Source organism: Ceratotherium simum, chromosome 4 (assembly GCF_057802395.1).
Source record: "Ceratotherium simum simum isolate JZ-2026a chromosome 4, ASM5780239v1, whole genome shotgun sequence".
NCBI lineage: Eukaryota > Metazoa > Chordata > Mammalia > Perissodactyla > Rhinocerotidae > Ceratotherium > Ceratotherium simum.
The window spans coordinates 90,167,548-90,191,421 of NC_141903.1; the positions used below are offsets into that span (position 1 = coordinate 90,167,548).

Here is a 23,874-nt window from a genome sequence, read left to right on the forward strand (position 1 = left end):
CCCTCTCCCTCTTTTCTTCTCTCTCTCTCTCTCTTTCTTTCTTTTTTTTTTTGGTAAAAGAAAGAATATATATATCAGCAAATTATGATTCAATAGCAATTACATTAATTTTTTTTGTTGGGCAAGGATGTTATAGGTAAACCCAAACTCTGTATTGTTGAAAGAAATATTGGTTGTTGCTTAGAGTTGTATGTTAGCACGCATTTACAATAATATACCTTTTGTCTGGGCTCCCTCACACAAACAGTCTTCCTTTAGGTGGCAGAGTTACTTCTTTTGAATGGAGCCGATCCTTTATTTAGAAGTGACAATGGAAAGTGTGCTTTGGATGAGGCCAAAGATTCATGTATGAAGCGTCTCCTTGAGAGATACATTCCTAAACATCAAAAACATTTTATATCAGGTAAGATTGAACTGCCCTGTTATGTCTGTTCATCATGCCAGTAGACAGTTACAGAAATTGAATTTGGAATTATGCTATCTATAAGTTTTGAGAAAATCCGTTCAGTGGTGTCCTTGCTCCATTCCTTTAGTGAAGCACACTGTGTTGTTTGCAAATGTACATAATGCCAGCACTGTAAAAGAACAAAGAAAGAAGATATCAAATGTACTTTTCCCCAGGTTGTCCATTGCGAACAGTTAAGAAAACTTATAAAGTTCTGGTTATTTCCCCATAGTCCTTTGACTGAATAAATGATGTGATGTAAATTATATTTGGCTGTATCCTTTTCAATGAATATGGCTATGATTATTTCCATTCTATAAAAATCTCTTCTTATGGCTATACTTTTGCCCTGTCATCTATTATACTGTTAAATTGAACTACAACAGAATTTGATCTACAGTTGTCAATAAAAAGATTATTTAAGAATAATTTAAATACATGGCTCATTCTTTATATTCTCCTTAATGCATCTGTTAGATTTTTTTGGTACAATCACAACATTACTCTACTCAAAACCCTGCAGTGGCTCTTGTTTAGCCTAGAAGAAATGCCTGTATTCTTAAAATGGCCTACAAGCCCCTATATCATCTGGCCGCTCTACAAGTTAACCTCTTCTCCTGCTACTCTGTGCCTGCGTTAATTGGCTTCAGTCACACTGGCATCCTTGCTGTTCCTCAGATATACCTCCCCCATCTCCTTCAAGTCTTAGTTCAAATGTCACCCTCTCATTGAGACCTAGAGCACCCTATTTAATACTACAACCTGCCTCCTCCTCACCCTCACTGTATTAGTTATCAATCACTATGCAACAATTACCCCCAAATTAGCATCTTAAAACAACAAATATTGGGGCCTGCCCCGTGGCTTAGCGGTTAAGTGCGCGCACTCTGCTGCTGGTGGCCTGGGGTTCAGATCCCGGGCGCGCACTGGCGCTCTGCTTGTCAGGCCATGCTGTGGCGGTGTCCCACATAAAGTGGAGGAAGATCAGCATGGATGTTAGCTCAGGGCCAGTCTTCCTCAGCAAAAAGAGGAGGATTGGCATGGATGTTAGCTCAGGGCTGATCTTCACAAAAAACAAACAAACAAACAAAAAACCAAATATTTATTATCTGCCACAGTTTCTGAGGGTTAGGAATCTGGGAGCAGTTTAGCTGAGTGGTTCTGGATCGGGGTCTCTCATGGGTTGCAGTTAAGCTGTCAGTGAGGGCTCTAGTCACCTCAGGGATCAACTAGGGCGGAAAGTCCACTCAGGCTTATTCACATGGTTATTGGCAGGCTGCAGTTTCTTGCTTGTTGTCTGCTGGAGGCTTCAATTTCTTGCCACATGAACTCTCCATAGGACTGCTGACAGCCTGGCACCTGGCTCAGAGCAAGTGACCTGAGAGAGAGAATGCACCCAAGATAAAAGCCACAGTCTTTTTATAGCCTAATCTTGGAAGTGATATGCCATCACTTCTGCCACATTCTGTTTGTTAGAAATGAGTCGCTAAGTCTGGCCCACATTCAAGGGGAGCAGAATTAAACTGCACCTCTTAAAAGGAGGAGTATAAAAAATGATGTGAACATGTTTGTAGAACCACCATTCTCACTCCAGTCACTCTCACCCTTATCTACTTATCCTTTTCCCATAGCACTTAACACCTTCTAACACGTAGGACAATCTGCTTATTTTTATTTTCAGTCTTCCTCCTTTAGAATCTAAGCTCTCTGAGGCAAAAGATCTTTGTTTTGTCTAGTGATGAATACTAAAGTGCCTTGTACAGAGTAGACATACAGTAAATATTTGTTAAGTGGTGTCAGTCCTTTGAACAAAACATTTTTTCCATTCAAAAGATATGTATGTGCTTCATTCACTTTTATTAAACTATATTTTAATAAAATTTCCCCAAGAGGTAATTGTTTGAATGCTATTGACTAAGGAGTAAGACCTGGATCAAAACACCGTACTTTTATTTTATTTATTTATTTTTTTCATTGTTTTTTTGAGGAAGATTAGCTCTGGGCTAACATCTGTTGCCAGTACTCTTCTTTTTTGCTAAGGAAGATTGGCCCTGGGCTAACATTCGTGTCCATCTTCCTCTACTTTATATGAGATGCCACCACAGCATGGCCTGATAAGCGGTGCTTAGGTCCACACCTGGGATCTGAACCTGCGGGATCTGAACCTGCGAACCCCAGGCTGCCGAAGCGGAATGCATGAACTTAACTACTATGCCACCGGGCCGGCCTCAAAACACCCTACTTTTATAATAAAGAGATAACTTCATTGATAATTAAAGGCCACCAAGAGGCAATTAATTAATGGTTCTTTAGAGCAAAAGAGGTCTTTCCTGGTAGCCCAATGCCACTGGAAAATAGAGGGACAGATTGTACCTTGTTGAGGTCAGGTCTATAAAAGCAAGTGGAGATAGATTATTAAAACACTCATATTTACATTTCAAGCTATATGAAAAATTGCAGATGTCCAGTTGGAGGCAAAAGTATGTATATTTTTATTTTTAAACTTTTGCTTTAATAATCTGGTTAATTGCTGACTTCTCTATTGTATGATGGCACGCATTGTTTTGCTCTTCTGGGAGTGCTTTCTCTAGCATTCTAGCCATTTCTCCAAATCCAGAATGTCTCGTTCACCAGTGCCCATTTCTGACCTCTGCCTACCCAAGGGAGTTTCATTCCTAGTAAGGAATCCCAAGCCTTTCTTCTTAGGACTTAGCTCCCAGTCTTCCCTTGTGAGGGAATTTACCAAAGCTGGGCTGCATTATCATGCTTCGCCAGATGGTTTAAATATTTCTTAAGTTCGAACTTTCCAATTCTGTCACTAAGTATCAGCCTACTTATCAATATAAATGCAAAATTAGTTTACTTAAAGAATGTCTGTACACTTATACTAACAGGTTATTCATTTTTAAATTCCAGTTGAAGAGCTTTTAATTGTGGGAATGATGGATAAAGAACCTTCCTCATACAAAATATGTTTGTTGCTTTTCTTTCTTAGAGTTAAATACATCCACTTTGGTGTAGGACAAGGGCTTGTTCTTACTAATTTTATAACCTTGGGTAAATTAACATCCTCAGTTTTCTCATCTGTAAATTTGGGCCTATAATGTCTACTCCTCTACCTGCATATCTACAGACTTGTTAGTGTGTGGATTGGAGTTAATGTATGTGAAATACCTCAACGCAGTTCCTGGCGCATGACGGGGGCTCAGAGTGACCGAGTGAAAAGAGTACAGCTACGTCACCAAAATTCACCGCCTCACAACTTAACGTCTGTGTAGTTGTTTTTTTTTTTTAAGTTGGTGACACTAGAGCATGTAGAGTCTTAAAGTTGCGAGGAAATAAAAGCCACTTTCTTGCTTCCAGATTCTCTTAGGAACCATGATTCCTGGAAAATATTTTTCTTCTTTTTTATTTAAGAATCAAAGTTAGGAGAAGGCACAGAGTCCTTTCTGCTCTTGAAAAATAGTAATAGCAAACTTTCTATGTGCCAGGAGTAACACTTTCTGTGTGCCAGGAACTCCTCTAAACTCTTTATAAGGATTATCTTATTTAATCTTCACAACAGTTCTATAAGGTAGAGACTTAACTACCTTCATTTTATGGAGCTGAGGCAGAGACATTAAGAAATTTACCCAGGGTCACCCAGCTGGTAAGCAGATGAGTCAAGATTGTAGCTCAGGAGTGAGGTTCCAGAGACTGTGCTCCCAGCCCCCTTGCTTGGTTGAAGGACATTGTTCATTCAAGGAAGGACATTCAGGTGCCTGCCTCACCTGAATGAGGTGAATGGGTCAGTGCCAGGCCTCAGTATGTGCATTGTAAAATGATTGCTGTCTCAAGATTATTCCTAAGAAATAAATTAAATTGCTCTTTTTTTCCAGGTACATCCTTGTCAAAATATTTTTACATTTCTATCTCGTAATATGTTTAAGGGAATTTATATTCTTTACGTATCACATCTAAGATATTTCTTCCTCTATCAAATCTTCATTGAATACCTGCTATGTGCAAGGCACTATTTCTAGGTTTTTGTCGTTTGTGGCCAAATGCATATATAGGTAACTGAAATTCCAACTTCAGTATTTAAAGGAGGCACTAAAAGAGACCCTGAAGTATTTTTATTATCAATCTAGGTATATTTTTTTCAAGCCATCTTTTTTTCTATGCATTCCAAAGATTGGCCTTTTCCATGCATATGTTTCACTTTTAAGAGAATGCAGCATTCAAACTAGAACCTTATTAAACAGACATATTAGGAAAAGATGATAATCCAATTAATTATGAAAGAATTTTTTGCCTTATAAAAATAGCTTGCACACAGTTGCGTATCTGGGTATATCTGTGCGGAATATAAAGAATATTGAGTTAAGTCCCCGTCTTTAGTATTATTTTGTTGGCTCTGTTTTGCTTTTCCTACAGAAATGTTTTCAGTTCTCTCAAGATAGTATTTGGTTTCTAATAAATATGGAGATTATAAATTATAGGAATGTTATATATGCCAATTTTAATAGAAAATGTGTGCATAATTTCACTTATTCTGCTTGGTTTTCTCATGGCAAAGGACTTGTGGGTTTTAGAAGTCTAGAGTCTGACCATTGGAGGCTGTTTGATTTTCTCTTTTTGTTTACAGCTCAGAAGGATAGCACTGACCCATTAGATGTAGAGGATGCACACCAGCACAAGGTATGTCTGTTTAGCAAGAAACAGTTTTATAGAATGCACCTGCTGATTATTTTCTAGCTCATTAGAGGGGAAAGAAAGACTGCTGAAGCCTTCATCAGGAACAGTGACTTCACCTTTGCTTTTAAGATACTTTGGAATAATTACATGAGAATCAGAGGGTTCTGGGCTGTTAGTTTGGGAAGCAGTTGAGTAAATGTAGCGTATCTGGGCATACTACTGTATTGGTAGCCATTTCCTTTCTCCTCCTCTTCATGGAGCCATGAGGTTTATCAACCATATCGAATTTCCTCTGGCTTAAGCACAGTGCAAGAGCCAAAAGTGTCAGTGCATCCCTTTAAACTTTATATGGTGGGTAGTTACTCTTCCTCTGGTGCTTGGGTTCTGGCAAGTGAGAGGAAGCAATGTCCCTGTGTAATCTTAGGAGCCCACAATGATCTTTCCATACAGACCAACTTGGTAGCATATCTGTCTTCTTGTTTTTAAATTCCTTCTTCTGCTGCCGTATCTGTAGTCTCTCACGGATACCATAAGAAACTCTCTTAATTCTAGCTCTATCTGTATAACAACTGGGAGAGAGTGTTTCTAAAGCATTTTTGTCTGATTATTTTAAAAGCCTATAAAAATTAAGTAGATTAAAAACTTTTGTTATGTTTAGTAAGATTAATAGTGCTACAATACTGGCAAAAAGAAATTAAAATATATAGCAGAAAATAAAGGTTAGTACGCATACTGAGTCTGAGTCTATTACATTTGCCTTTCTTCTGTTAATCTACTTTTCTGAAATATCAGGTTGTACATATCCCAGCAGGCCCTGTGGTTAGATCAGATTATAAAAATGAATAGTTTGATTGATCAACAATCTAGAATGAATTGAGTGTAGAACTGCAGCTGAAAATCAAAGCTAACTAAGTATTTTATTTCTATAGAAACCAAAATTCAATTCCAAAAATTGCATTGGGTTTGGTTGTGATGAAAATTCCAACAGACAGAAGCCAGAACATGTAAAAGTCAGTAAAGGAAGCAAAGAGGTTTTATTTATAAAGAAAGAAGATGTATATGAACATTACCAAAAAGATCCCCAAAACACGAAATTTGGTAAATCCAAGCATAAGGAATCAACTGTTAACCACATATACTCTACGGGACTCAGAAAAGACAATCTCCATAATGTCAAAGATCCCAGCACAAATGTTTCTAAAGATAAAGGAAGAAGAAACACACGACACAAAAGGACTCAAGGGATTGATGCAATCCAGGAAAGCAATCCAAGAAAGACAATAGCTGTCTCTTCTTCCAGAAGAATAAACAGATTGGTTACTCAGCCGCAGCGTATTCTGCAAACCCTTTATGACCTTCCAGAAGAGTCATGTAAACCTTCCAGCCCAGCTCTGTCAAGCCTGAAAAATGGATTGGGTAACAATATCAAGGCTTGTTCAGTTTCCAAAGAGACACGTTCCCAGAGCCTGGATGTATCAGATAATCAAGAAATAAAATTCTTGGAATTAGAATCCATTGACCAAGCTGAAGCTGTTTCTTTCTCAGGTTTTTCTTTACATAAAGAAATCAAGTTGCCACTTGATATTACAGATCAGCAGCCTCACACTCACAAAGAACAACAGCAGATTAGCCCTTATAAATCTCGTGAAAACAGTAACTCAGGTCAAAAAGTTGAGAGCCTTAATAAGTGGGAAAATTCTTTCCTATCCTTTATAAAGGAAAATTTTAATAATGATGATGGTGATTGCTGTACCTCTGAGAAGACTGTGACATCTAAAATGGTGAAATGTTCTACAGGTTGCAAAAACCACTGTAATTATAAAGAGAGTATAACAAATGGAGAAGAAAAGGATTTTCACCAATCTTTACCCTCTGGAGACCATTTTTCACAAGAAAATGAGTTAAAAGCAGGCGGTCTAACCATACTTCCACGGCAGAAAGATGTTAATTTTTCTGATTCAGATAACATAATAGTTTCTGAACAACATGTTGCAAATTATGAGCAATGCATATATGGAACTTCTTTTGATCACTCACATGGCAATCCTGAGTGTACTTCCCTGGCTTGTACAAGAACACTTTTAACACATGGAGTTTCAAAGTTGACTAGTCATGTGGAGCTATTCAGAAGGCCTCAGGATTGTAGCCCCAGAACACCAACTCCTTTAATAAAGGAAATAGATACACATACTGTGGAAAAGGTGAATAACAAAGAAGACACTGAAAGGAATTACACTGACAAAGGTGAAAAAACAAGTTCCTCAAATAAGACTTTATCCACAGTTGTTCATTCTCAAGTTATGGAAACAACTACAGTTGAAAAGAGGAGACAAGACTTTCTAGAAAGCAAAACCATACATAATATAGATTTTCATTCCAGTGATAATATAAATAAAGAATTGGCCAACGTCCCACAACTTAGTCAAAGAGAAGAGAAGGAAATTTCTCACAAACCAGGTATTGGTAGTATTGCTCAATTTGTACACATTTCCTATAGATTTACTTATTTTATAGAAATTTCTGGCTGAATTCCACTCAACCTACACCCAACCTGACAAGAATTAGAACATGGTAGGCCATGATCTGGGGATACTGAAGTAATAGTGTTTACTTTGAAAGTCAAACCATTATTATCAAAGATTGTTGCTAAGTTGATATTGACAAGTTAGTAAACAGTATTTTTACCAGTTTTTATGTTTCTTTGTAATATGACACTTATTTAGTATCAGGAAACCTAACAACATTTTCACAGCAAAAAATTGTTACCTCCATTGATATCAGCGATTTGCTATATTGCCATCAGAATTACATCCAGCAAACTTTATTACGTAAAGATATTTTTAAAGGCTTCTATTCCCTGAAAGGAAAAAAAAGGTCCAGCTTGGAACAGAAACTTGGAATAGTTATATGACTGGACTCTTTTAGTCATGTAACCAGTAAGGAGAACTACAACACTGATACTGCAAAATGTTTGTTTTTCAGTTGAGGAATTAACTAATAATATCAATGGAGACAAAAGCACTGTGAGAAATTGTGAGGAGAAAAAAGAAAAAGATTCAGAAATTCACATGCCTCCAAATATCCAAGAACACAAAAAAGTTCAGAAGTTCAGAAAAAGACAAAGTTTTTTGAAAGCTACCTGCAGGCAAGGTTTGTATTCTTGTACTTGTACAGGTAAAAGTTTATGTCATTAAGCCCAGCAATCCATTCTCCTATGGGGAATTTTGAAACTTTCAGTTTACTGTTTACTTTTTCAGTCATTCACTAAGGTATGGGATTATTTCAGCTATATTTGTCAGATGGTTTTACTGTAAGGCACCACTTGAGAATAGACATGAGGCAGTCAGTCTTCGCTGTGATTCATATAACCAAATGATCCATCTTTTAGAGAGTAATCGTCCAGTCTTTTTCTCTTGCCCTGAAATTGTATGTCTGGTTGCTGGCATTCAGGAAATAGGACAGGGTAAGGGGCCCATGGTTTAAGGCAAGAGTTCTCAAACCTTAGCTTGCATCAGAATCACCTGGAAAGCTTGTCAAAACACAGATTGCTGAACTCTACCCTCAGAAAGTCTGATTCAGTACGTGTATTAGTTGTCTATTAGTGCGTAACAAATTACCACAAACTTAGTAGTTTAAAACAACGTATTTATTATCTCGTAGTTTCTGTAGGTCAGGAATTGGGCATGGCTTAGCCAGGTCCTCTGCTGAGGATCTTTCACAAGCTACAATCAAGGTGTCGGCCAGGATTGGGGTCTCCTCTGAATGCTCATCTAGGGAAGGATCCACTTTCAAGCTCGTGTGGTTATTGGCAGAATTCTGTTCCTTGAGGGTGGTAGCCGTCCTCAGTTTCTTGGTGTGTGGGCTTTCCCAGTGCGGTCACTTGCTTCAGCCACACATGCAGGCTGAAGGTGATAGAGAGGTCTGCTAGCAAGACAGAAAATGTTGCAATCTCTTGTAACCTAATCAAGGAAGTGAAATACCCTCAATGTTGAGGTACTCTGTTGGTTAGAAGCGAGTTGTTTAAGAGGAGGGAATTATACAAGGCCATAAACACCAGGAGGGGAGGATCATTTGGAGCCATGTTAAAGTCTGCGCTCCAGAGTAGGCTTGGGGTGCGTTGGAGAATTCACATTTCTGACAGGTTTCCCAGGCGACACTGATACTGCCAATCTGGGACTATGCTTTGAGAACCACTGGTTTAATGAATATTCTTTTCAGTTTCATCACCCTAATCGTCGACATTGCCTTGTATCTCAGTCTGAAGCTTCTCTAATGCAGTTTCTACAGAAAATAAACCTCCAGCTTCCTGCGTTGGGGGTGGAGACCTGGGAGAAGAAGAATGGCTGCCAGGCAATTCGGGGTTGGGGAAGGGGACTCAGAGTCCCAACTTCTCTGTACATGCACTTTCAGTCAGTCTCGCTGTTTCCAGCCCTATTCCACACACGTGGTCTGTCGTGGTGCCTGATGCCCCCGATGCTGAGTGCCTGGGTCCAGTTGGCTCTCTTCCTCTGTAATTCCTTTTGCTGGCACTTGGGTTGGGATTCTCCACTCTGCCACGTCAGTTAACTCTTCTCCATCAGTGACTTTCCAGTTCCCCAAAATTTGTTGAAGTCTTTGTCTTGTATTGTTTCTTCTTCTGTTTTCTTTTTATGATATTTAAAAAAATTTTTTACTATCGTTTTAGCATGATTTGGGAAGGAAATGGGGGGGCACAAACAAACATGGTCAGTCCACTGTTTTTAGCTCCATTAGGTCTCTCTCACTTGTGTTGCAAGAAAAAAAAGAATCTTTGAATAATGATGTCGTGCTATAATTTTTATGAAAAAAAAACAAAAATCTAATAGGCTGTAGTTTGGTTTTTGGCATGTTATGTGATCAGAAATACACCCATTGAGAGAGAGAATAGCTGTAAAAAGATTTTTATAAAAATCACAATTTGTTTTAAGAAAAAGGTTATCTGTTGCTAAAGGCCTAGTGAGAGTGGAATGAGCGGAAAGCCGGAGCTGGTCGATCTGCTTCAGTCCCCGTGCTGGCGTGGCTGAGCAACTGCTCGAGTGAATCGAAAGCAATATGCTTAGATGCCCTGTAATTTCTTCACAAGTTGTATTTTAAAACAGCAACAACAATGTGTGTTTCTGTGTGGTGTACCCACTTAGGATATTTTGAGGAAATTGCTATCTATTTTCTAAGCTCCTTTATAATAATCAGCATTTGGCAGAAAAGAAGCCTCAGTTTTGCTTGGCAAATTTACAGAAATGAAAACAGCTGGGATCAATAAGAGGAATGCCAGAGGGGAAAGCCGGCTTCATTTGGCTGCCAGAAGAGGAAATTTATCTCTGGTGAAAGCTCTAATAGAATCTGGAGCAAATGTGAATCTAAAAGATAATGCAGGTTTGGATTCTTTTAATTGTTTTTATAATTTGAACTCACTGAAATACACATTTCATCCCTCACTCCCCCAGTTTTGATACTGGCTGATTTATAACTGCTAACTTTGAACAATCTTTTTTATAATACAGTATTATTTAGTTGAATAGTAAGGTTTATCTTGGTTTGCACCAATTGCTAAAATAACCTTCTCTTTCGAAACAGTTTTTAACATACATTTGGGATTATTCGAGGGAGTACACAGAATGGGGAGTAAGAGGAGCTTATTTAGGCCTGTTCTTTGGAAGCCTTAATACCATTCCCTAACTCTGGAGAGAATGCAAAATTTTTCCCATTTCCTGGTCCCTTCTTCTCTTTCCTCCTCTCTTTACACTTTTCCTTTTTTCTCCCTTCCCTTATTTTTATTTGAAACCTCCATTTTTAAATTGATCTAACATTTTGCTCAAGCACAGAAGAATCTTGTGAGGAGTTCCAGACTGAAAAACTCAAAGATTGTTTGAGTCAAATGTCATTTTAAAGAGAAATCTGTCAACGCAAAGATAGAAATGGGGAAGTCAGATGTGATCTTACTCTATTTTAATATCTGAGTTGAAACAAATTGACATGATTAGTATTAACTCTGGTCCCATTATATTTTATGTTCTGTGTGTCTTCTGTTTTTGCACTTGTATCAACAAATATTTTTGATGAGATCAATTTGTTTTATTTTTTTATTTTTTTATAATTTTATTTATTTATTTACTTTTCCCCCAAAGCCCCAGTAGATAGTTGTATGTCATAGCTGCACATCCTTCTAGTTGCTGTATGTGGGATGCGGCCTCAGCATGGCTGGAGAAGCGGTGCGTCGGTGCGCGCCCGGGATCTGAACCCGGGCCGCCAGCAGCGGAGCACGTGCACTTAACCGCTAAGCCACGGGGCAGGCCCCAATATTTGTTTTAAAAAATGAAACTTAGACATTTTAATGCCATAGTTTTCAATATTATTTCTTATCCAATACTTGGTAGATACATGTGAATCAATATAGATATTAATTCCATTGGTGAGATAAACAATAATGAAGATATTACATGAATGTTGATTTGTAAGCAGCAACTTCGTTAATTTTTTTTTTTTCTTAGGTTGGACACCACTTCATGAGGCATCTAGTGAGGGATCTGATGATATAATTGTAGAGTTGTTAAAAGCTGGTGCTGACGTTAATTGTGAAAATCTAGATGGAATTCTGCCCTTACATGATGCTGTTGCAAACAATCATTTAAAGGTACAGTGCACACCAGATTAGGTTCCTATTACTTTTAATAGAAAAATAAGTGAAGAAAATGAAGATATTTTAAACTGAAAACTAAAGTGATTCCTGAAAACAAATGATTTTAAAAACCTGCTTAAAATTACAAATGAAGATAAGATATTGTGTATAGATTGGAAAATCAATATATTTGCTGATGAATCATTTTTTCATTGTCTTCATTATAAAATTCATGTAAGTCAGAATAAAATGAAAGCGCTCAGAGTAAACACAGGTTATAAATCTCATACATTCCATTTTTGTCTTAAATGATTTGCCGTTGTGCATAAAAGAGTCTTTAGTGATGATACTTGTGACAGCTAGACTTTTTTTTAACTGAAAATTTCTCAGTGGGTTTGAAGTTTCAAAGAAATGGGTAAAAACACAAGTTGCTTGTTTGCCGGGGGTTTGTTGTATCTTTTTCTCCTTTGTTTTTCTTAATCAGGCAGCCACGGTAAAAATATCACAAGAGGAAATTACTAAAAGATCATTATTTCAGTAACCCTGAATTTCAAATCTTAAACCTTAAAATTCTTCAGATTTTTAAACTTATCTTTTTGTTTGACAGGCCTTAGGAGAAAATGTTTGTTGTTATCAATAGACAATATATAGATTTTAGGAATAATTATTGGTTTTGAAAAATCATTAAGGAAACTACCACCAACAGCAACAATAAAGCCAGGGTTCATATAAAAGATTCCTTGGATCTCTTACTAACACTTATTTCTCTGTCTCTGTATATTTTTAAGAGCCTGGTGATTTTTATTTAATTTTGTGCAAGTATTGGGCCGGTCCCATGGCTTAGCGGGTAAGCGCGTGCGCTCCACTACTGGCGGCCCAGGCTCGGATCCCGGGCACGCACCGATGCACCACTTCTCCGGCCGTGCTGAGGCCACGTCCCACATACAGCAACTAGAAGGATGTGCAACTATGACATACAACTATCTACTGGGGCTTTGGGGGAAAAAAAGGAGGAGTATTGGCAATACATGTTAGCTCAGAGCCAGTCTTCCTCAGCAAAAAGAGGATTAGCATGGATTTAGCTCAGGGCTGATCTTCCTTACACACACACACACACACACACACACACACACACACACAAAAAATTTGTACAAGTATATCCCCACTGTTTTCAGCCTAAATGTAGTCATGTGAAGGAATAGTATTATTGAGTTTATGATGTGTGGAGGTAAGAGATATAAACTAATGATTAAGAATAATACAAAATGGGTGGGCTAGTGTCCAGGGTGGCTTCTTTTGGCCAGAGATACTTAAATTAAAAAAGAATAGACAAAGTCACGAGGTTATGTGATTATGAAATGGAAGAAAGCGAGCAGGAAGAATCATTAAAGTGATGAACTTACTAGTTTGTTTGTACAGAGAAAAGGCCACTGAAGTGAAACCCCTTAAATAAGGGCCAAAACTTCATAGTGGGAAAATCAGATTTTTGGCTTTATCCTGAAAAATATAATATGAAACAAAGAAAATAAGGGGGTCCCCAACACCATGCCTACATTTGGAAATTTGTTAGAAGGACCCACAAAGCTCAGCATATAATTGTACTCATGGCTAAGATTTGTCTTAGCAATGTAGTAAGGATCCACAACTGGATCATCAGAGAGAAACACACAGGTGGAGTCTGGAGGTTTCACTGTGAAGGCTTTATTATGCTGTCTTCCTCATAAGAGGTCACACAGAGCTTACTCTTCCCCCCAGCAGTGAATGCTTCTGTCCAGGGAAGTCCGTTAGAAATTCAATGCCCAGGATTTATACTGGGTGCTGATCATGTAGGCACCCTCTGCCTAGCACATAGCAAGATTCCAGACTCCCAGGAGCATAAACCACATTACTTGTGTAGACAGGTTAAGCACAGTGTAGAGTACTGTTTACCAGCCAGGTTTGCAAATGCTCACTGTAGGCCAACCTTGGAAGCGAAGTTTCTGGATAGCTGTTTTCTAAACAGTATTGTATTTAGGTTCTAATTGAAACATATACTAATTTCTAGAACAGCCCAATTATTCTCTCAAAGTTGTATGACAGCACATAGGACATCCTTTATCTCACAGTTGATTTTTTACACCATGACCTGAAGGAAGGTCTTTTTTCAAAAATCTTGAGAGGTATCACAAGGTTTCCTTGGGTCTTCTATTAATCCTTTCATATTCAAATCCTTGTGATTTTTCTTTTTTTTTTTTTTTTTTACAGTTTTACCTGCCAGTTTCTCATTCATCAGTGGCGTCACAGGCGCTTCAAGCATTTATCCAGCATTATTTTAATGTATGACTTCAGGAAATCCTACATCTGTGCATTTTGACTTTGTAATCAATTTGTAGTGTATTTGCAGTTTATTGTTGGCTATTTACAACATCAGTGGCTAGTGGTAAACTGACCAACAATCAAGAAAAAGATATTGACTTGATGGGTGGGAAAGATGCCACGTTAATAGGCAGGGAGGGATATTTGGGTCATGTTTTGTAAGTGGTCTTCATGAGTGAGAATTTTCCTATTTTGAAGACTCTAGATTCCATCATGGCAATTGGTAACTTAAAAATGATTACCCAGATATAGTGGGTCCTCTGTAAAAATAAATGCTGCAAGCTGAAAGTTAACCACAGGAGATAGCAGAAAGGGAGCTGGGTAAGTGAATAAAACACTGAACTGGGTATTGGAAAACTCAAGTTCTAGGCCTAATTCTGCTGCTTGAGAAAGATAAAAGTATCTTTACTCCTGAGATAAGGAATTTGATCTAGAGCTGTGCTGTCCTATACTGTAGCCATTAACCACAAGTGGCTATTTAAATTACTTACTTAATTTTAAAAATTCACTTCTTCAGTTGCATTAGCCACATTTCAAGTACTCAGTAGCTACATGTGGTGAGTGGGTATGGTATTGGACAGTGCAGATTAGAACATGTCCGTCGTCACAGAAAATTCTGAACAGCTCTGGTGTAAAGCCAGGATTGGTAAACATTTCTTATAAAGGGCTAAATAATAAACAGTTTAGGTTTTCTGGACCACACAGTGCCTGTTGCAGCTACTGAACTGCTGTTGTAGTGGAAAAGCAGCCATAGACGATATGTAAATGAGTGAGTGTGGCTGTGCTCCAATAAAACTTTATTTACAAAATCAGGCATCTGACTGGATTGGGGCCATGAGCCATAATTTGTTATTGCTTGATCCAGAGGCTCATTTATGTCCCTTCACCTGAGTGGTGATACAGACCAAGTTTGCTTTTGGAGTAACCTTCCATATCTCCGTTGCCTTCATTTATTTTTTTGGTGAGGAAGATTAGCCCTGAGCTAACATCTGTTGCCAATCTTCCTCTTTTTGCTGAGGAAGATTGGCCCTGGGCTAAGATCCATGCCCATCTTCCTCTACTTTATATGTGGGACGCCTGCCACAGTGTGGCCTGATAAGCGGTGCATAGGTCCGCGCCTGGGATCTGAACCAGCGAACCGTGAGCCGCCAAAGCGGAGTACACGAACTTAACCACTATGCCACCAGGCCGACCCCTCTGTTGCCTTTATTTTAAGGAGAAATGTTCTATTTGGAAAGAAGGAGGTAGTATTTTTAATGACATTTTAATTCCCTTGACACTGATATATTGTCAACATCTTTCCTCACGTCTTCATCAACTTTTCTTCTGTGTGACGCTTCTATCATTGGCTCATTTTATTTCTGACTCACTTCCCCCCTTTTGTCCCTGTTTCTTTGTCTTGAGATAGCATACTGATAGATGAATGAGAAAGATTAAAAAGAGAGAGCAAAAAAGGTAAGTGTATGGTATTGTAGACCTAATCAGTATCAATTCTGTTACACCCTATAAATTTAATTTTTAGATTTTTTACTCTTGCATGAGTACATGTAAAGTTATTCAATGCTCTTTTTTCTTTTTCAACTTTTAATTTCTTTTTAAATCTTTATGTTTTAAGTTATTTTCCAAGATGGTCATGTATTCTACCTTGTAAAAAGCAGAGAATAAAGAGGAAAGAAGAGTGAGAGAAAAAGATAAAAGAAAAAGAATAAAAAGCGGGGATGGACGTCTGCTTTCAGACCTGATGGAATAGCAGGGACAAGATACACCCTCCCACCTTAACAACTAGAAAAAGTGAACAAAATATATAAAATGGTGCTTCTGAGATATTGGACAACATGCAGCACAGAGAGGTGATCCCTGAGAGAAAGGAAGCAAGTGAGATGAACCCTATGGTGGCCCTACCTTACAGACTAAGGGGCATTTCCAGGCAGAAGCAGAGGGAGGGAGAAAACAAACAGCCCTGTGGTCTCAGTAGTTGAGTTAGGATTTGGAGTTTCACAGGCAGCAACAGTTAGAATTTATCGGTCAAAATACCAGAGAGAAAGGATCTGCACAGAGAGAACTCTCCAGAGTTTTGAAGGGGAATCCCCTTGATTCTTTGGCTGATCTACAAATGTATGTAAGGAAACTATGTAAGTTTAGGCAAAGAACCAGCAGGGAGGATTGGCAGGACCATTGCTGGAGCTTACAGAGGGCTGAGAGTAGCTCATGTTCCCATCAGTCAGAGTGGAAGGACCTCTTAATACATGGAAGCATCAAGTAGAGGGTATTTCTTGCATATTTAGATCAGATTAGCTCTAGACGAAACATTTCTCTGAACCCACCTTAAAACTTAAAAGAAAGTGTCAAAAAGATATACTGATTCCAAGTGTCCTAATTGTGTCCCAGGACAAAGCCCAGTAATATCTGAAGGAATACAATAAAATCCAGCACTCAGCAATGTAAAAATCACAGTGTCCATCAACCAATCCACAATTTTCAAAATACAGGAAGTGTAAAATATTAGCCATAACCGGGAGAAAAAAAATCAGTCAACCAAACAGACCCAGAAATGACACAGATAGTTGAATTAACAGAAAAGGATATTAAAACAGGTATTATAATTATATTCCATGTAGTAGGAGAATTCTAAGATAATCCTCAAGATTCTCACCCACTGCCCTATGCAAACCACGTATAACCCCCTTCCTTTGAGTGTGGCTCAGCCCAACTTAATCAGATGAGCCCTTTAAAAGAAGGGAAGCGTCAGAGAGCCATTTGTCAAGGAACTGGAGGCAGCTTCTAGGAGCTAAGAGCAGTCTCCAGCCTACAGCCAACAAAAATACAGGAACCTTAGTCATTCAGTTGCAAGGAAATGAATTATGCCAAAAACCATTGAGCTTGGAAGAGGACCCTAAGCCTTGTGTGAGAGTTGCAGTGTGTGCTGACACTTTGATTTTAGCCTGCTGTGAGCAGACAACCCAGCCACACTATGCTCAGATTTCTGACCTACAGAACTGTGAGATAATAAATTTTTATTATTTTAAGCCATCACATTTGTGGTAATTTGTTATGTGGTAATAGAAAACTAATATACTCTGTGTGTTCAAGAAGGTAGAGGAAAACAGAAACATGATAAGAGAAATGAAGACATAAATAAGACTCAGACTTCTATAGATGGAAATAAAATATTCACCAAATGGGTTAATAGCAAATTAAATACTGAAAAATAAATACAGTGAAATGGAAGATAAAGCAATAGAAATTATCCAAAATGAAATACAGGGAGAAGAAAGACTGAAAAAAACCAAAATAAACAGAACATTAGTGACGTGTAGGACACTGTCAAGTTGTATAACATATATGCAAATTTACTCCCCAAAAGAGGAAGGTGCTCGGAAAAAATATTTGGAGAATAAAGACCAAGATTATCCAAATTTGATGAAAATAATAAACCCACAGAACCAAAAATCTCAGCAACTCTCCAGCAAAAGAAACATGAAGAAAACTGCACCAACACGCACCATAGTCAAATTACTGAAAACCAATGGAAAGGGGAAAAATCTTTAAAACAGTCAGAATTTTTTGAAAGACACATATGTATACAAGAACAAATATAAGAATGAGAACCAGCTTCTCATCAGAAACTTGGCAAGCCACTGGACAAGGGAGCACCATCTTTAAAAAATACTGACAGAAAAAAAACCAGCAACAAGAAACTTGTCAATCTCAAGTTCTATACCCAGCAAAAAATCTTTCAAAAGTAAAGATGATGTTGGCAAGGATGTGGAAAAATTGGAACTCTTATACATTGCTGGTGGAAATGTAAAACGGTGCTACTGCTGTGGAAAAGAGTTTGGCAGTTCCTTCAAAAAGTTAAACATAGAGTTATGATATGACCTAGCAATTCCACTGGAAACATGTTCACACAAAAATTTGTACATGAATGTTCATAGTACTATATTCATAACAGCCAAAAAGTGGAAATAACCCAAATGTCCATCAGTTGATGAGTGTATAAACAAAATGTGGTATATTTTAATGGGATATTATTAGGACATAAAAAATGAAGTACTGATACAGGCTACCACATAGATGAACCTCGAAAACATTATACTAAGTGAAAGAAGCCGGACACAAAAGGCCACATACTTTATGATTCTATTCATATGAAATGTCTACAGTAAGCAAATCTATACAAACAGGGAATTGATTAGTGGTTGCCAGGCTCTGCAAAGAGGAAGAAATGAGGAATGACTGCTGATTGGCATGTGGTTTCTTCTTAGGGTGATGAAATGTTCTGGAATTAGTGTTGATGGGTGCACAAGCTTGTGAATTAAAATCCACAGAATTGTACACCTTAAGATTAAGGGTGAATTTTGTGGTATACAAATTAGATCTTAATTTTTTTTTTTTTTTTTTTTGTTGAGGAAGACTGACCCTGAGCTAACATCTGTTGCCAGTCTTCCTCTTTTTTTGTTTGAGGAAGATGAGCCCTAGGCTAACATCTCTGCCAATTTTCCTCTACTTTGCATGTGGGATGCCTCCACTGCATGGCTGACAAGTGGAGTAGGTCCACACCCAGGATCTGAACCCAGGCTGCCAAAGTGGAGCGCACAGAACTTTAACCACTTGGCCACAGGGCCGGCCCAATATCTTAATTTTTTAAGGTGAAAATGAAGTACAGGCATTTTTAGATAAGCAAGAAAAATAATAATGCCTTGTGGGATTTATAACATATATTTAAGTAAAATGAAAAACAAGAGCACAATGAAATGGGTGGGAGAAATGCAAGTATTCTGTTGTAAGGTTCTTGAAATATACATGAAGTGGTTTATTATTATTTGAAGATAGATGTGGTAACTTAAAGATATATATTGTAATCTTTACCTAGAGCAATCACGTAAAAAAAATAATGAGGTATAGACAATAAGCCCACAGGGGAGATAAAACCAAATTGAAAATATTCAGTTCAAAAAAAGTAAAGGAAATAGGTAAAATGAACAAAAGAACAGATGAGATAATTAGAAAACAAATAACAAGATGGTAGATTTAAACCCAGCCATATTGATAATCGTTTCAAATGTAAATGATCTAAACGTTCCAGTTAAAAAACAGACTTATCAGATTGGATAAAGAAGCAAGACCTAACTAAACATGGCCTATAAGAAACCCACTTTAAATATAAAGACACAGATACATTAAAAGTAAAATTGTAGAAAAAGATACACTATGAAAACAATAATCAAAAGAGTGCCTCTGGTAACAGAAGACAAAGTAGATTTCAGAGCAAGGAATATTGCCAGGGATAAAGAGGGACATTTCATAAGTATAAGGGGAATAATTCACCAGGAAGACATAACAGTCCTAAAAGTGTGTGGACACAGTAATGAGTTTCAAAACACATGAAGAAAAAGCTGATGGAATTTAAAGGGGAAATAGACAAAACCATAATCATAGTTGGAGATTGCAATTCTTCTCTTAATAAATGATTTAAAAATACACACCCAGGATTTAGAAGCTGTAAACAACATTATCAACGAATTTGATCTATTTGACATTTATTGAAGACTCCAACAACAGTGGCAGAATACACATTTTTTTCAAATGCTCACAGAACACTCACTAATATAGACCATATGCTGGGCCATAAAACAAGTTTCAATATATTTAAGAGACTTGAACTCATACTGAGTATGTTCTCTAACCAAAATGGAATGAAATTACTAATTAATAACTGAAAAATGTCTGGAAAATCCTCAAATATTTAAAAATTAAACTATATACCTCCAAATAACCCATTTGTCACAGATGAAATCGCAAGGGAAATTAGAAAATATTTTGACCTGAATTAAAGTAACATAAGTCAAAATTTATGGGATGCAGATAAAGTAGAACTTTGATGGAAGTTTTAAACTTTGCATGCTTATGTTAGAAAAAAATAAAAGTACAGGAGAATGATGTCAGAGTAGAAATTCTCTACCATCATTCCCCAGAGAACGTCGATTCTGGCAGTCACTCAGGGACAAGAGTACCTCGTGGGAGTGCAGGAGTCCAGTGGAGAAGTTTCAGCACAACTTTGGAGCAAAAAAATGTCCGAGAACAACCTCATGGAAGAGAGTAAGAGGAACAGTTTCACTTTGCCCTGGTCATTCCTTCCCCAGGGCAGCGTGGCTCAGTACCAGGAGAGACCCCCATGGCCTGTGATTTCTCCTTTGGAGGAAAGCGGCAGCATGTGAGTGAATGCCCAGCTTCCCCAGCTGGCTGGGATGTTGCCCAAGAGGCCCACTTCTTTCTTGCCTCAGCCGGATTGCTGAGGTGATCTGCAAGACTGAGGGCCGGCTCCCAGTGGCTGGCTCCCGCTGTGCGCTCCCGTGGACAGTGAGAGTGAGCCTTTCCAAACGGCTAGTAAGCAAGCACAGAAGGCTGGTCTGACTGCAGCATTTCAGGGAAGCACCCTACAAAAAGAGGCTGTCAACACCTGGCTTTGAGGGATCAAGAGAAGGCATACAATCCTAAGAATTCCCGCCCCCAAGAGGGAACAAGAAGTGTGGAGCAAGCACTGACCCCAAAGAAATGGAAATGGAAATCTATGAATTGCCTGACAGAATTTAAAATAATTGTTTTAAGGAAGCTCAGTAATCTACAAGAGAACACAGACAACTCAATAAAATCAGGAAAACAATTTGTGAACAAAATGAGAGGTTTAACAGAGATAGAAATCATAGAAAAGAGAATTTTTTTATCTACCTAAATATTTGTACTTGAATTTTCATAGCAGTTTTATTCATTATAATTGATAACTAGAAAGAACGCAAATTTCTGTCAGCTGGTAAATGAATAATTTGTTAAAAGGAACAAACTTTGATTTCTTAGAATCATCTTTATTACAAGTCTCCTTTAACACTTGTCTACATACATTGCAGAATGGGTATAACTTCCATTCACTGATATAACACTGTTCTCATCATAGCTAGCAAGTAGCTGGAACATACTATTGATACACACAACAGTATGGATGAATCTCAAAAGCATCATGCTAATTCAAAGATGCCAGACACAAAAGACTATATGCCACATGATTCCATTCATGTAAAGTTCTACAAAAGACAAAATTTATAGCAATTGAGTCAGAGCACTGATTGCCAAGGGCCAAAGGGTAATGGGAAGAGTGACTGCAGAGGCATAATGGATTTTTTTGTGTGATGATGGAATGTTTCTAAGTCACAATTGTATTAGTGATTACTTTAGTGAGGCTGATTTTTTTTTTAAAACAGGCGAGGGGACTATTTGTCGGTCACCTGATTTTTGCCAAGCTCTTTGTTCCCCACGCCGGCCCCATCATGTTCCCTGGAACTCACTGTCTCCTAACTGGAGCATTAGCCCTTCCTTTTTAGTGCCTGGCTGCCTGTTGCTGTTCTCTTAGACTTTTTCCTGTTAATGAATGTTACTGAAAAATAGCTGTTCAGGGGCTCATTCCCTCTGAACTGAGTTCTCTGTGTCTTCCAAACTAATATATTAAATGAATCCATATTAATATATTGAAGGCCAAGGCCTAGAGGAAAGCCTCATCTTAACACACAGACAGAGTAGTTGTTATTAATATGGCATAAGTTTTTAAGTGTCTAGAAAAACTTCCTTTTCCAAAATAGCTTTCTACGTCTCCCATATAGTATTGAAAAATGGTCTAAGGAATCTATTTTAAAATAATTCCACAGGTGGCTTTACTGATCACTCAGACTTAGAACCTACTGGATTGAGGCACTGCTTACCCCATTTTTTAAAACAAAACAAAATAAAATACCTTTACTCAGACTTCTTTAAGATGTATGTGTGCAGAGTTCATAAAAAATCTTTGCAAGAGATTTTTTTCATGTTTCATTATTTACTGTCTCTCATTACCTCAGTTGGTCTTTTCACCTCACTGAAGGAAAAAGGCGGGGTAAGGGACTAGTTTCATTAAGAGCCCACTATGTGCCAGATACTTTATAAGGGCTCACATATAATCCTCATAAGTGATAAAAATGAGGTTCAGATGGTAAGAAACTTAACCAAGGACACAGCTAATAAGTAGCAGGAGTGAGTTTTGTATGCTTGACTTTAAAACAAATGTTTTACTTTATGCTGTGCTATCTCTAGGCTGATAGAACAAATAGGGGGCTATCCTTATAATTTCTGCTGGCCCATTCGCTCCCAAATTTCTCTGCTTCTCCATCCCTGGGCACAAGCAGAAAGAGAAAAACTACTAGCACATAGTATGTCTCTGTTTTAACAAAATCCTGACCATCTTTTCCTAATCAGAAGGTTTTTCAATGCTTTGAGTGACTTGCTTGCCTTGTGCAAATGTTTTTCACTAGTCATGCGCCACGTGAGGACATTTTGGTCAACCGTGGACCAGATACATGCCGGTGGTCAAATAAGATTATAATGGAGCTGAAAAATTCCTATCGCCTAGTGATGTCATAACCATTGTAACATCGTAGCGCAACACATTGCTCATGTGTTTGTGGTGATGCTGGTGTAAACAGACCTACTCCACTGCCAGTCGTATAAAAGTATAGCATGTACAATTATATACAGTACATAATACTTAGTAATGCTAATAAACGACTGTGTTACTGGTTTATATATTTACTATATTATACTTTTTATTCTTATTTTAGAGTGTAGTCTTTCTACTTATAAAAAAATTTACTGTAAAACATGCCATGTTACAAGGCAGCAGCCTCATACATCTCGTGTTTAGCAAATCTCTTGATTGCATTATTTTCTCTTGTGCTTGGCTAAGTCTTGTGTTGTTTGGTTCATCATGGCCCCTAAACTTACAAAATCCACTGCTGATGTTGCCAGTAAGAGGCCACATCAAGTTATTGACCTGGAAACGAAATTAAAAGCAGTTAAGGACTGCGAAGGCTGGGCCGGCTCCGTGGCTTGGCGGTTGAGTGCGCGCGCTCTGATGCTGGCGGCCCGGGTTCGGATCCCGGGCGCGCCCCGAGGCACCACATCTCCGTCCAACCCGAGGCCGAGTCCCGCGTACAGCAACTAGAAGGATGTGAACCTACGACATACAACTGTCTACTGGGGCTTTGGGGGGAAAAAATGAATTAAAAAAAAAAAAAGGACTGCGAAGGTGGAAAATCAGTGATGGTTATTGGTCACCAGTCAGGCATGTCCCGTTCCACCCTAGCTACAGTCTGGAAGAAGAAGAAGAAGAGACAACAAGTGTTAAAGGATCTGCTTCATCAAAAGTGGCAGGACTAACAAAAATTTGAGAAGGGCCCATATCAGATATGGAGAAACTTCTAATAACCTGGATTGAAGACCAGACACAGAAGCTATCCCTCTCAGCACCATGATGATCACAGCAAAAGCGAAAGGTTTGTTTCCGATGTTGAAAGAAGAGGCTGGGCACCAACTACAATGTTGAATTTACTGCTAGCTCTGGGTCGTTTATTTTTATAATTTTATTTATTTATTTATTTTGCCCCCAAAGCCCCAGTAGATAGTTGTATGTCATAGTTGCACATCCTTCTAGTTGCTGTATGTGGGACGCGGCCTCAGCATGGCGGGAGAAGCGGTGCATTGGTGCGCGCTCAGGATCCGAACCCAGGCTGCCAGCAGCGGAGCACGCGCACCTAACTGCTAAGCCACAGGGCCGGCCCTCTGGGTGGTTTAAATCATTATGTATTATATAATGTGGAAGTGAATGGTGAGTCTGCAAGTGCTGGTGTGAAGGCAACTGAAGAATTTTTAGAAATTCTAGATAAGCTGATTGTGGAGGAAA

General features: G+C 38.3%; 1 protein-coding gene across 1 annotated transcript in view; it reads left to right on the forward strand.

Moving 5' to 3' along the window:
- Positions 1 to 23,874, forward strand: part of ANKRD31 (ankyrin repeat domain 31) — a 135,501-nt gene that overhangs the window by 65,910 nt on the left and 45,717 nt on the right. Inside the window, exons 12-17 of the mRNA XM_087430161.1 lie at positions 259 to 403; positions 5,073 to 5,125; positions 6,052 to 7,579; positions 8,105 to 8,272; positions 10,376 to 10,513; positions 11,629 to 11,771. Of these exons, the coding sequence (XP_087286287.1) occupies positions 259 to 403; positions 5,073 to 5,125; positions 6,052 to 7,579; positions 8,105 to 8,272; positions 10,376 to 10,513; positions 11,629 to 11,771 (2,175 nt within the window). The remainder of the gene's footprint in view (positions 1 to 258; positions 404 to 5,072; positions 5,126 to 6,051; positions 7,580 to 8,104; positions 8,273 to 10,375; positions 10,514 to 11,628; positions 11,772 to 23,874) is intronic.